This window comes from Chiloscyllium plagiosum, chromosome 14, assembly GCF_004010195.1.
Source record: "Chiloscyllium plagiosum isolate BGI_BamShark_2017 chromosome 14, ASM401019v2, whole genome shotgun sequence".
In the NCBI taxonomy this organism is placed as follows: domain Eukaryota; kingdom Metazoa; phylum Chordata; class Chondrichthyes; order Orectolobiformes; family Hemiscylliidae; genus Chiloscyllium; species Chiloscyllium plagiosum.
In genome coordinates this window covers 10,150,566-10,164,478 of record NC_057723.1, presented here as the reverse complement: position 1 = coordinate 10,164,478, position 13,913 = coordinate 10,150,566, and the positions used below count along the sequence as shown (strand labels likewise).

Genomic DNA, 13,913 nt, shown 5'->3' with positions numbered 1-13,913 from the left:
TTTTACAGAATGCTCCCAGCAGATTGGAGGACCATTCACATAATCCTACAGTTCTACAATGGAGAGGAAGTGCCAGTTACCTCTGACCCCGTACTGAGAGGATGAAGACAGTGGATAGGAAAATGCAGCAGTAAGAGCGATCTTTCCCTTGGTGTGAACCAGCAAGGTATTTGCTCAGATTACTGCAGAGCTATATGCAGGAAGTTCATTACTTCGTCAGGTTTCAGTGTTGCAAAACCAAACACAGCAGGAAGATGGTGCACAGCAAGATTCCAAAAATCATGAATTTTTTTTAATGATGGCTAACTAAAGGAGGAATATTAGCTAGGGAGCACTCTCTTGATTCTGTGTGTTTATATCACAGAGAATTCTGTGCCTTCTCAACAAGCTGACAGCACATGTGACAGTGCAGCTCTCCCTCAGCACTGACCCTCTGACTGTGCAGCACTCCCTCAGTACTGGCCCTCTGATAGTGCAGCACTCCCTCAGTACTGACTCTCTGACAGTGCGGCACTCCCTCAGTACTGACCCTCTGACAGTGCAGCACTCCCTCAGTATTGACCCCAGAAGCCACAACATTGACACTCTCCTCCGGGTTAAGCTAACACACTGAAAGAGTAACAAACCATTAATGTGGTCGATTCACCCACAAAATCTGGGTGTTCGTCATTGGCAACACTATTCGGATTCTTTCGTAATAGTGGGCTCAGATCTTGTTCAGCCTTTTTAAAGGGCAATTAAGGGTTTGGAGATTAATATAGGACAGAGCTGTGCCCATGTGAACATGGGGAGGGATTGGTGGTAATGGTACATTTCAGACTTTTCATGACCCATGCACACTGTCTGGGTTAGAGTGGCACAACAACAACATTTTAACTTACCTTACAAGCTTCTTTTGAGATTGTATTTTTTTCTTGCAATGCCCTTTTTACAGGCTATAATTGGGGATTGTCAGTAAACTTGTTTAATCAGTTGTGTGTACATTTACAAAGTAGTAATTGGGCAAACTAAGCGGAACAGATTTCACACTTGAAATAGCTGACAGCTTTTTATTTGTAGGAATAAAATTGATTGATTGCCCATCGATAGTTACCTTTGAATGTTATGAGGCAGCCATTTAAAAAAGCAGTCAGTAAGGTTGCTGTGGGTCTGGAGTCACATGTAGGCCAGACTAGGTGAGGAGCAGAATTTCCCTTCTCTAAAGCTGAGATTTTAAGGATAATGAACAAAGAACAAAGAAGGTTAACAGCCCAGGAACAGGCCCTTCGGCCCTCCAAGCCCGTGCCAAATCCACTGTCTAAACCTGTCGCCCAATTCCTGAGCATCTGTATCCCTCTGCTCCCCGCCTACTCATGCATCTGTCCAGATGCCTCTTAAATGAATCTACCGTGCCTGCCTCCACCACCTCTGCTGGCAATGCTTTCCATGCACCTACCACCCTCTGTGTAAAGTCCTTGCCACGTGTATCCCCCTTAAACTTTCCACCTCTCACCTTGAAAGCGTGACCTCTCGTTATTGAATTCTTCACCCTGGGAAAAAACTGGTTCCCCCTCAATCTCTTTTTTTCTAATGAAAACAATCCTAACCTACTCAACCTCTCTTCATAGTTAGCACTTTCCATACCAGGCAACACCCTCGTAAACCTTCTCTGCACCCTCTCCAAAGTGTCCACATCCTTTTGGTAATGTGGCAATCAAAACTGTACAGTATTCTAAATGCAACTGAACCAATGTCTTGTACAATTTTAACATGACTTGCCAGCTCTTATACTCAATACCCCGTCCGATGAGGGCAAGCATACCATATGCCTTCTTGACCACTCTATCCACCCGTTCATTAACCTTCAGGGTACAATGGACCTGAACTCCCAGGTCTCTCTGCTCATCAACGTTTCCCAAAGCTCTTCTGTTTACTGTATAATTCACTCTAGAATTAGACTTCCCAAAATGCATCACCTCACATTTGCCTGGATTGAACTCCATCTGCCACTTCTCCGCCCAACTGTCCAGTCTATCTGTATTCTCCTGCATTCTCTGATAGTCCCTTATGCTTTCTGCCTCTCCACCAATCTTTGTGTCATCTGCAAACTTGCTGATCATACCATCAGTGCCCTGCTCCAGATCATTTATGTATATCACAAACAACAGTGGCCCCAACACTGACCCCTGTGGAACACCACTGGTCACCTTTCTCCATTTCGAGAAACTCCCTTCAACTACTACTCTCTGTCTCCTGTTACTCAACCAGTTCTTTATCCACCTAGCTAGAACACCCTGCACACCATGTGACTTCACTTTCTCCATTTGTTTACCATGGGGAACCTTAGCAAACACCTTACTAAAGTCCATGTATACGACATCTACAGCCCTTCCTTCATCTATCAACTTGGTCACTTCCTCAAAGAACTCTATTAAGTTGGTAAGGCACGATCTCCCCCCACACAAAATCATGTTGCCTTTCACTGATAAACACATTCTTTTCCAAGTATAAATAGATTTTATCTCTCAGTACCTTCTCCAGCGACTTTCCCACCACTGACATCAGGCTCACTGGTCTGTAGTTACCCGGAATATCCCTACTATCCTTCTTGTACAAGGGGACAACATGAGCAACCCTCCAGTTCTCCGGCACCTCACCTGTATTTAAGGATGCCACAAAGATATCTGTCAGGGCCCCAGCTATTTCCTCTCTCACCTCCCTCAGCAACCTGGGATAGATCCCATCCGGTCCTGGGGATTTGTCCACCGTAATAACCTCTAGCATACCCAACACATCTTCCCTACTTATGTCAACATGATCCAGACTAATCAAACTTCTATTTCTACTCTCAACACTTATTATGTCCCTCTCCTCAATGAACACTGATGCAAAGTAATCATTTAGAATCTCACCCATTCTCTCAGGTCTGACACACAGCCTTCCTTCATTATACTTTAGTGGACCAATCCTTTCTCTAGTTACCCACTTGCTTCTTATATAAGAATAAAATGCTTTGGGATTTACCTTAATTCCACTCACTAAAGCTATTTCATGACCCCTTTTAGCCTGATTGATTCCTCGTTTAAGAATGGCCCTACTCTCCCAATAATGAACATTTTGATCATTAGGCTTCGAATCCTCGATTATTTTTACTGAATTATCAATACTGCAGTGCTAGCATTTGAATGCAGGTGTGTGGAACACTTCCTGGTTTACAGATTACTCACCCGGTGAAGATGTCACCTCCCCACGGACCTGCTTCATCTCCATTTTTACTGAGCCCATCATCACAGCCTGGATTTTCCAAAGGCTGGATAGTTGTTTCTCAGCGTGGGTTGGAAAACCTACTCTAATCCCTGAGTGTTCATTCAATTGACTCACAATGTACCTCACACACCCTCAACTGCACTAACCCCAAACTTCTAATACCCCTCAGAACCCAAACCAAACACCCTCACATTCCCCAGGAACCTGCCCACCCTGCACGTGCCAATCTCTCCTGCTGTCAACACTGGCACTCATGTCATGTTTCACAATTCTTGGAAGACAACAGCTCCCCCAACGTGCACAGCCTTTGGTTTGACATCTCTCCACCAGAGGCCCCATATTTTCAGATATTTTAAGAACCGATGAAGACATTTTACGTTTCCTTACTTTAAACAATGATTCTCTGAAGTTGATATTTTGATTTTAAATTGAGACTGAGAAGATGGGGTGGGGGATGTTTCATGGCACTGATTATAAAGAGTGTCACTTGATCGGTTAAAAAAAAAGTTCATTGTTTCTTTGAATCCAAACAAAAAAAGTGCAGTGACATCCCATCTCTCTGTCCCTCTGTCACACACCCACACACACCCCCACACACACATGCACATGTACACACACGCAAATGCATGCACACACACACACACACGTAGATACACACAAACACACACACCACACATGGGCGCGCACACATATTTACACACAAACACATACACATACAAACACACGTGTGTACAAACATGCGCAGACATATATACACACACACACACACATGTCTATACACACCTGTACATAAACAAACACAGGTCGTTTTCACCCAATGTCCTAATGTCTCCTTATTCTGCTCTGTGCAGGCACACATGCATTTGCACACATATATATACACACACTACACACAAACACGCACACGCTCATTCACACAGGATATCTTGAAGCGCTTCACAGATAACACATTACATTTGAATTGCTGAGACTGTGAAGTGGGCAGCTGCAGCAGCCGATTTTTACTCTGTGAGAACTCACAAACAGTAGATGAGATTGGTGACCAGCCTGTTTCGTTTAATGGTGGTGTGGGTTAAAGGAATAATGCCAAGAGGACACCAGGATGACATCCCTCTGCCCTTCTTCCATTCATGCACTGTGATGTTATGTCTCAGTCTGTGAGACTAACAAGGCCTCATATTAATTTATAGGTTAGTACCTCTGGTACAGTAGCATGCTCTCAGTACAGCTATTTTCAAAATGCAGCATTTGTACAGGACAGAGCCTACAATAGAGAGACACTCATCCAATGTGCATCTCTAACAGTGCAGCACTCCCTCAATCCTGGTCCTCTGACAGTGCAGCACTCCCTCAGTACTGACCCTCTGACAGAGCAGCACTCCCTCAGTACTGACCCTCTGACAGTGCAGCACTCCTTCAGTACTGCTGCTCTGACAGTGCAGAACTCCCTCAGTACTGACCATCTGACAGTGCAACACTCCCTCAGTACTGACCCTCTGACAGTGCAACACTCCCTCAGTACTGCTCCTCTGGGAGTGCGACACTCTGTCAGTACTGACCCTTTGACAATGTGGCGGTCTTTCAGTATTGCATTGAAGTTGATAGTAACAACTCAAAATTGGTTTGATATAATTCCTATGGACTCTCTCTCTCGCCTTTGCAACCTGACCCCTGCTGAACTCCTTCATTCATCACTCTGGCTGACAGATGTTTCTGATGACATCCCTCTGTCCCCTTGTCTATAATCTGACCCGCACAACCTTCTGAGATCTCTGTGCTCCTCCAGTTCTGGCTCTGTTGAACATCCCTGACTAGAATCACTCCATATTGCTGACCTGGCCCTCAGCTAACTCACTCTAATCTCTCAGTATCACTCTTTACTTTTCTCCACCTCCATCCCCTCTTTAAGAGGCTTCCCAAAAGTGTTCTCTTTAAGTGAGGTTTTGACCTGATGTCCTAACGTCTCCTTATCTTGCTCTGTGTTCATTTGTTTTGATAATTATCCCTATGAAGCATTTTGGGATATTTGACGACATTAAAGGTACACAGAGACATCAGAATTGGAATGGGAGTAGGCCATTCAGCCCATCAAACTATCATTCTACCAAATCATAGCTGATCTTCTACCTCAATACCATTTTCCCTCACTATCATCGATTCCCTTTATTTCCTTAATATCTAATAATCTCTCAATCTGTGGGGAGTGAGGCTTTCTTTTTTCAGCTATTCTTTCGTGGGGTGTGGACATTTCTGGCAGAATCAAGACTTTTGAGGGGAGGTGATGACCAAGCAATGTTCCTGCTAGACGATGCATCCAGAAAGTCAGCTAATGTTCAGGGGACTTGGGCTCAAATTCTACCAGGGCACATGGTAAAACTTGAATTCAATTTTAAAAATCAGAAATTAAGAATCTACTGATGACCATGAGACCATTGTTGGAAAAAAACACCTGGCTCATTAATGTCTTTCAGTGAAGGAAATCTGCCACCCTCTCCTGGCCTGGCCTAAGTGTGACTCTAGACACGTGGCAATGTGGTTGACTCTAAAATGATATAAATTAGTTGTGTCAACTACTACCAGGGATGGGCAATAAATGCTGATTGGCCAGTGACATCCACATCTCATGACTGAATTTATAAAATAATCAATACTAGTTGCCCATCCTTAATTGCAGTGCCAACACATGATGCCTTTCTAAACTAAAAACCTATTGCCTTTATGCAGTCTGTGAGCCTGCTTACTCATGTATTTGTCAAGATGCCTCTTAAACGTTGCTATTGTAATCTGCTTGTCCCACCTCCTCTGGCAGCACATTCCAGGCATTTGCCACCCTCTGAGTAAAAAAGCATGCCTCTCACATCTCCTTTAAACTTACCCCTTTTCACCTCAAACTTATGTCTCTAATAATTGACAATTCTACTTGGGGTAAAGGTTCCAACTATCCATTCTATCCATGCCCCTCATAGTTATGTAAATGTCCATCAGGATGTATCTGATGTTCGAGTGAGAAAGCAATCTAAGCTTGTCCAATCTCTCCTCATAGCTAATACTCTCTAAACCAGGCAGCATGCTGGTAAACTAATCCTGTACCCTCCCCAAAGCCTCCACATCCTTCTGCTGGTGTAGCAACCCAGAAATGTATACAATATTCCAAATGTGGCCCCACTAAAGCTCTACACGACTTATGCCGTCTGCATTAAGAGATTTCTATTGTTCCGTATTTCAAGGGTAGCCAGTGGGAGACTCCCCCTCAGCGTGCTACTGGCTCCCTCATCCTGCAGTGTGGTGCCTCAGTCAAAGTGTCTCATCCTGGGACTGGCATCGAGCTTGAGGGGGGGGGAAGGGAGATGAGGGTGATGTTGCCCGGGGTGAGATGTGAACTTGTGTGCTCTGTCATCAGAGTCCAGTGGCATCACAATCAGAGCACCATGCTCAGAGATGGGCAATGAATATCTTGCCAACCACACCACATCCTGAAGGCACAGGAAGACTGATGACTGCTGGCATGCAATCCCTTACAATCCAATTTTAATTTACGTTGATAGAAACGATTGGTATGCTCTGCTGTAACTGAGTCCCCTCAACAGTCTGCTGCCTGCTTTGTGGATACTGAGATTATTTTCCCAACAACCCCTGAGCTCGGACCTCTGCCTCCAAGATTAATCCTCACCATTCTGTTAAACAATCTGATTCTCCCTAGATAAGGTCTAGCTGACAGATGATTCTTGACATTTCTTTCTTTTCACTTCCATGGGCATTGGTGTAAGGTCAGCATTTGATTTCCACCCCTAATTGCCCTGGAATTGAGTGACTTGCTTGAGCATTGCGGAGGGCGATTAAGAGTCAGCTATGTTTGCTGTGAGTCTGGAATCAGGTCACAGAATGATTAGGATACAGAAGGAAGTCATTCGGCCAATCCTGTGTTTGCTCTCTGAATGGACATCATGGTTAGCCCTAAGAGTTGTCCCTAAAGCCATGTTGAAAACACTCAGGCAAGCCTTGCACTACACCTTTCATGATTTCACAGATCACTTTGCAACCAGTGACGTCACTGTTGTAATGTAGGTAGGTAATGTCGCTGTTGATTTATGCAAACAAAGGCTGGCGGGTGGTTTCGATAGAGTTATACAGAACTATGGGAGGCATAGATGGCCGAGGTCGCTTGAATCTCTTCCCCATGGCTGACATGTCTAAGACCAGAGGGCATATGTTTAAGGTGAGGAGCGAGTGGTTTAGAGGAGATTTCACCCAGAGGGTGGTGGAAGTATGGAGCTTGCTGCCTGAGACCGTGATGGGCACAGGGACTCTGGCAACATCTGGATGAGCATTTAAAATACCACAGCATAGTAGGCTATGGACCAAGTGCAGGTACATGGGATTAATGTAGTTTGTTGCTTGTTGGTCCGTATAGATATGATGGGTCAAAGGGCATGTTTCTATGCTGTATAACTCTATTTGAATGTATGACTCAGTGACATTCCCCCTTTCCCTCATAATCTTGGACATTCAATTTCTATTCAATATTGAATAGAATGCCCCAACTGGATTTGCCTCCACCACAATCCAGATAATGCATTCCAGGCCCTAATTGCTCACTGTGGGGAAAAAAAGATTTTTCTTAAAGCACATTTGCCTTTTTTGCAAATGAATGCATATTTGTGACCCCTCATTCTCAATCCCTTTCTGAGAGGGAATAGTTTCTCCTGACCTACTTTGTCCCAAACTTTGTGATTTTTACATCTTCTATCAAATCTCCTTTTAGTCTTCTCCTCTCCATAGAAAACGGTCTTCAACTTCTCCAGTCTATCTTCATAACTGAGGTTTCTCATCTTGGGAATCATTCTTGGAAAGATGTAGGTCAGACTGTGTCAGGGTGGCAGATTTCCAATAAATGACAGCTGCACCGTCACCACTACTGAGAGAAGCTTTCAATTCTAAAATTATTCATTGAATTTAAATTTGTCCAGCTGCTGTGGTTGGGATTTGAACCCTTGGGCTGCTGGATAACTAGCCCCTTAACATGATCACCACATCACCGTCTACCCTGCAGATGCCCTGTAAACCAAGCCCTCTGCCCCATCGTGTTGCAGTTTTGTCTTGCTAAAGTCAGTTATCCTGTACTTCATACACAGGATGGTGAGGCTGTGAGCCAGTGGTGAACAGATGAGGTATTCAGGGTTACAAACCTAAAGACGAGCTGGTGGGGTTAAGGTGCAGTTAGCCATGATCCAGACGAATGGTGGAGTTGAAGCAAATGGGCCAAACAGCCACTTCCTTGTCGGTTTTCTACCTTGGAGTACCTAACCCTCTCCCACCTCACAAACTCTTCAAAGAAACCAAGACTCGACCCATAACCTTTTCCTGACTTCAAAAAATTGCAATTCTACATCCCCCTTTCTTTCTTGAACATAATACTGTCTCTTGTTTTTACAATAGCATGTTCTCACTTCAAGTTAGGGTCAGGAATCAGTCATTCTGCCCCTCGAATGAGTTCTGTTCATCAACAAGATCACAGCTGATTTGATTGTGACCTTGACTCCAAGCCTACTCATGATAATCCTTGACTCCCTGGTTCGTCAAGAATCTATGTATACCTGCCTTAAAAATACCCAACAAGCCAACCTCTACTGCTCCATTTGGATAGCAGTTCCAAGGGCTCACAATCCTTTAAGAGAGAAAAAGGTTTCTCTTAAACCACGCTTGCCTTTTTTCATCTCAGGTTCGTCTCAGTCTTAAAAGGGAAACGACTTATTTCTAAGTGGTGCCCCTTAGTTCAAGTCTCACCCACAAGGGGAAACATCCTTTCAGCATCCTTCCTGTCAAGTCTCCTCAGGATCATGCATCAGTAAGATCACCTTACATTCTTCTAAACTCCAATTAATACATATTCAAAGGATAACACACCCAAAGAAGGAATCAGTCAAGTGAACTGTTTTGAATGTAGTTATGTCCTTTCCTAAATAAGGTGACCAAAACTGTACCCAACACTCCAATTTAGGTCTCACCAATACTTTGTACAATCATAGCAAAATAAATCACCTCTACTTTTGTACTCTTGCAACATTCCATTCACCATCCCTATGGTTTCCTGTAGCTGTACACTAATTTTTCCTGATTCATGTACCAGGGCACTAAATTCTTCTGTCCTTCAGAGTTCAGCAACCTTTATTTAAATAGTACATTGCTTTCCTTCCAGCCAAAGTAGACATGTTCACACTTTCCCACATTATGCTCGATCCGCCAATTTTTACTCAATTAAGCCCTTTATATCTTTGCAGCCTTCTTATGTGCTGTTCACAAATTACCCTCCGACCTCTGTCTTTGTGACATCAGCAAAGCTAGCAATTGCATCTTCCTCCCTTCATCCAAGTGGCTTCACTGTGTGCTTCACTCTGAGTCCTGACCCTTCATTTCAGGTTTGCTACAACCAAAGAACCGAGTTACAGGTTGGAGACATTTTCAAAATGGCTCCTTATTCCAGACCCAGCCAATGATAACTACACCACCACCACTACTGAGGGTGGAAAAGGGTTACTTTTGTAGAAATAGTGAACAAACTGAATCCAAATTTATTCCATCTACATTAGTCCCATTGTTCCAAAACCCAAATACATCAAATTCCCAATTATTTCACAATGATAAGAGTGTAACCATACTAAGACATTTTCTGTAATTATCATTGTACACTAAAAGATTGCAGTTACTAATATTCAACATAGAACCATGATTGCAAAATGCTTAACACAAGTATACACACATACGTACACACTCGTGCACACACACAATGCACACATACAGATGTACAAACAATTACATGCACACGTGCACATACACTCACAAACACAATCACGCACACTCACAGGCTTACATTAACACACACAGACATTAATTAAGATGCATCTCAAACACGCACACAGACAAAACATACACAGAAACACACACATAGGCAACACTCAAAGTTATTCAAACACACACAGGCATACAAACACAGCCACATTACACAATGCCTACATGCACATAACACCTCAAATCTCTCTTCAGAATTATGATGCTGGGCACATCCGAGCACATCACCAATGGAAATATCCGAGATTCACAAATTTTGAAAACACAAATCTGGGCTGCTTTGTTGGATGGTGAAGTAAACAACCTCCAGTGCCCCAGGCCCAACCATCTTCAGCTGTTTCATTAAACACCTTCCTTCCATCTGAAAATGGAGGTGGGGATGTCTGCAAATGAGTGTGCAATGTTCACTGTCAATCGCAATCATGGGATACTGAAACAATTCATGCCCAAAGGTAGCAAGATCTGGACAATATCCAGGCTTGAACTGACAAGTGGCAAGTAACATTCATGCCAAATAAATGCCAGATAACAACCATCTCCAACATGCAATAATCCAAGATTGCCCCTTAACGATTAATAGCATTTCAATCACTGAATCAACTCATTATCAACACTCGAGGGGTCACCATTGACATGAAACTGAACTGGACCAGCCATATAAATACTGTAACCATAGGGACTGGTCAGAGGTTGGGCTTTTTGTGGCAAGTAACTCACCTCCTGACTTCCCAAAGCCTGTCCACCATCAACAAGACACAAGTCAAGAATGTAATAGAATACTCTCCACTTGCCTGGATGGGTACAGCTGGAAATGTGTTGCTGGAAAAGCGCAGCAGGTCAGGCAGCATCCAGGGAACAGGAGAATCGACGTTTCGGGCATAAGCCCTTCTTCAGGACCAACAATTCTCAAGATCCAGATCATCCAGATCAAAGCAGCCTGCTTAACTGGCATTACACCCAGCACCTTCACTATTTACTCCCTTAACCACCGACACATAGTCACAATACTGTGTACTATTTACAAGATGCACTACATGCACTTTAGCAATTTGGCAAAACTCTTTCTACAACACAGGCAAAAATCTGCAACGTCTATGATTTGGAAGGACATGGGCAGCTGATACACGTGAACACCACCTCCTGCAAATTCCCCTTCAAGTCACTCGCCATTCTGACTTGGAGTGTAATCATTGTGCCTTCACTGTTGTTGGGTTAAGACCCTGGAACTGCCTCCCTAAGATTACGGTGAGTACCCCTACAGGAGGTGAACTGTAGCCCTTCAATAAAGCGGCTCACCATCCCTTGTGCAAGGGCAGTCAAGAACATACAAGAAACATTGGCCTTGCCAGCGGTATCCACATCAGTGAATAAAAATAGGAATGATAAAGCTCTAGCATGCTCCAAGATGCATCGGCCATAAGCAGCATCTGAAAGGATAGAGAGGCAGATGGGGTTAGGGAGTGAATTTCAGAGTTTAAGGCTTTGACTGTTGACCACCGATGTTGGCGTGGTGTAAATTGAGAATATGTTAAAAGGACTGAATTAAAAGAGCTCCCAAATCAGTGAGCTGTTTAGTTTGAGGAGATTACAGCAAAAGGGAGGGGCAAGCTCACATAACGGAATTTGAAAACCTGAATAAGGCTTTTAAAATTGAGCTGTCGTCAAATCAGGAGCCCCATGTCGAGGAACAGGATTTTGGTGCCGGTTATGACACACAATTTTGGATGAGATGTAGTATTTGGCGGAATGGAAAATGGGAGGTTTCCGAATATGTTGGGGAGGGGATGGCCTTGTTGGGTTATCACTTAAACTGTTAATGCAGAGGCCCCAGGGAATTGTCTGGGGATCCGGTTTAATCCTGCCGTGGAGGATGACGAAGTTTGAATTTAATTTAAAAGAAACTGGAATGAAGAGAGTAATGGTGACAATATAGAAATGTATAAAATTATGAAAGGAATAGATAAGTTAGAAGTAGAGAGGATGTTTCCACTGGTGGGTGAAGCTAGGACAAGAGGGCACAGCCTCAAAATTAGGGGGAGCAGGTTTAGGACTGAACTGAGAAGGAACTTCTTCACCCAGAGGATTGTGAATCTATGGAATTCTCTGCCCAGCGAAGTAGTTGAGGCTTCCTCAGTAAATGTTTTAAAGTTAAGAGAGGTTTATTTTTGAACAGGAAAGGATTTAAGGATCACAGTGAGAGGACGGATAAGTGGAACTGAGATCACTAAAAGATCAGCCATGATCTTATTGAATGGCAGAGGAGGCTCGAGGGGGCAGATGGCCTACTCCTGCTCCTAGTTATGTTCTTATGAATCCATTGTTGATTGTCAGGAAAAACCCCATCCGGTTCACTAATGTCCTTCAGGGAAGGAAACTGTCATCCTCACCTGGTCTGGCCTACATGTGACTCCAGACCCACAACAATGTGGTTGACTCTTAACAGCCCTCAGGGATGGGCAATAAATTCTGGCCTCATCCTGTGAACGAATAAATTAATTATATAAAACATAGCCCAGAACAACAGGTTGTTATGAGGTGAACACATTCCCAGAGTTGGTATGGCAGACTAGTAGGACAGTTGGGAATAAAGGGTAATAGGCAAAAGTGAGGACTGCTGGAAACCAGAGTTTAGATTAGAGTGATGCTGGAAAAGCACAGCAGGTCAGCCAGCATCCGAGGAGCAGGAAAATTGACATTTCGGGCCTCCATTTCTGTTAAAGGGCTTTTGCCCGAAATGTCGATTTTCCTGCTTCTCGGATGCTGCCTGACCTGCTGTGCTTTTCCAGCACCACTCTGATCTAAAATAAAGAGTAATAGGTACACCTAATATCCCACACACTAACGTTTAACACACCAGCCTGCTGTACAAAAGTTGACACTCTGGTAACTATGAACAAGATTGAATTTAATTAATTCAGTCTCAAGCTCATTCACATTCTCTCTCTGATCACCACTGTCAAGCGGAGAGAAACGAGTTGTGTTTCGACAAAGATTGTACAGAGCCTGAGACCCTTAACTTGGCCATTGTGTTGGCACTGAGAAATGATACAAACTGTACAGGTGAAAGAAAGGCCTGAGAAATCTTGAACAACAGCCAAGCCCAGATGAAGGAAGGCACGCTTTTGAAAAGGGGACAGTACTCTGGAGATACAGTCACCTAGTCACAGTTGACGGAAGATGTCAGATTGATACAAGTCTAGTGGCTGGACAGAATAAGCTGACAAGCAGAAAGACATACCCCTGTACGACACTCGTAGTAAGCCAGTCTGGATTTGGTGAGAATGAAATATCGATCTTTGTAGTTGGAGGGTGAAGTTCTTCGTTTTTGCTGTGAGCGTTTGATGAGAAACTCCTCAAGGATGGACGTGGTATCCATCCTTATGGCAAATCAGCTTTCCCATCGAGAGGTGGGGAGGGAGGCTGATCGGAAGGTTGTGTACAGGTCACAGCGTTAGGCACAGCGTAGGTGCACAGATGCTGATAACTGAGAAACTGTCAGGAAAAAGCACCACGCAGCCTTCAGACTCCGGTGAAGAATGTGAAACCACTTCCTTTGTATCTGCCTTTGCAAATCCTGTGAGCAGAAATAAAAAAAAAAGCCCAAAGCACATCGCACCAAGGCACCCATTAAATATGAGAGAAATCCTTTGATCCGATGAGAAGAAAAATTGGGCTACCATCTCATTGTTTAGAATTTCACAAGTGATCAGAGGTTCAGATGATGTAAAAAGGGGCTGAGTATTTACAACAGTGTGTGGGGGGGTTGTCAGTGAGTGGTCAAAGGGAGGAACTTTCTAACCCTCAGCAAACAAAACTAAGGC

The 13,913-nt window shown here is 43.8% G+C and overlaps 1 protein-coding gene across 1 annotated transcript in view; it reads right to left on the bottom strand.

Annotated features, from left to right (window-relative positions):
- The window catches only part of LOC122556477 (tyrosine-protein kinase ITK/TSK-like), a 68,453-nt gene extending 54,801 nt beyond the window's left edge, over positions 1-13,652 (bottom strand). The window contains exon 1 of the mRNA XM_043703144.1: positions 13,331-13,652. Within this exon, the coding sequence (XP_043559079.1) occupies positions 13,331-13,468 (138 nt within the window). The 5' untranslated portion in view covers positions 13,469-13,652. The remainder of the gene's footprint in view (positions 1-13,330) is intronic.
- Positions 13,653-13,913: the final 261 nt, after the last annotated feature.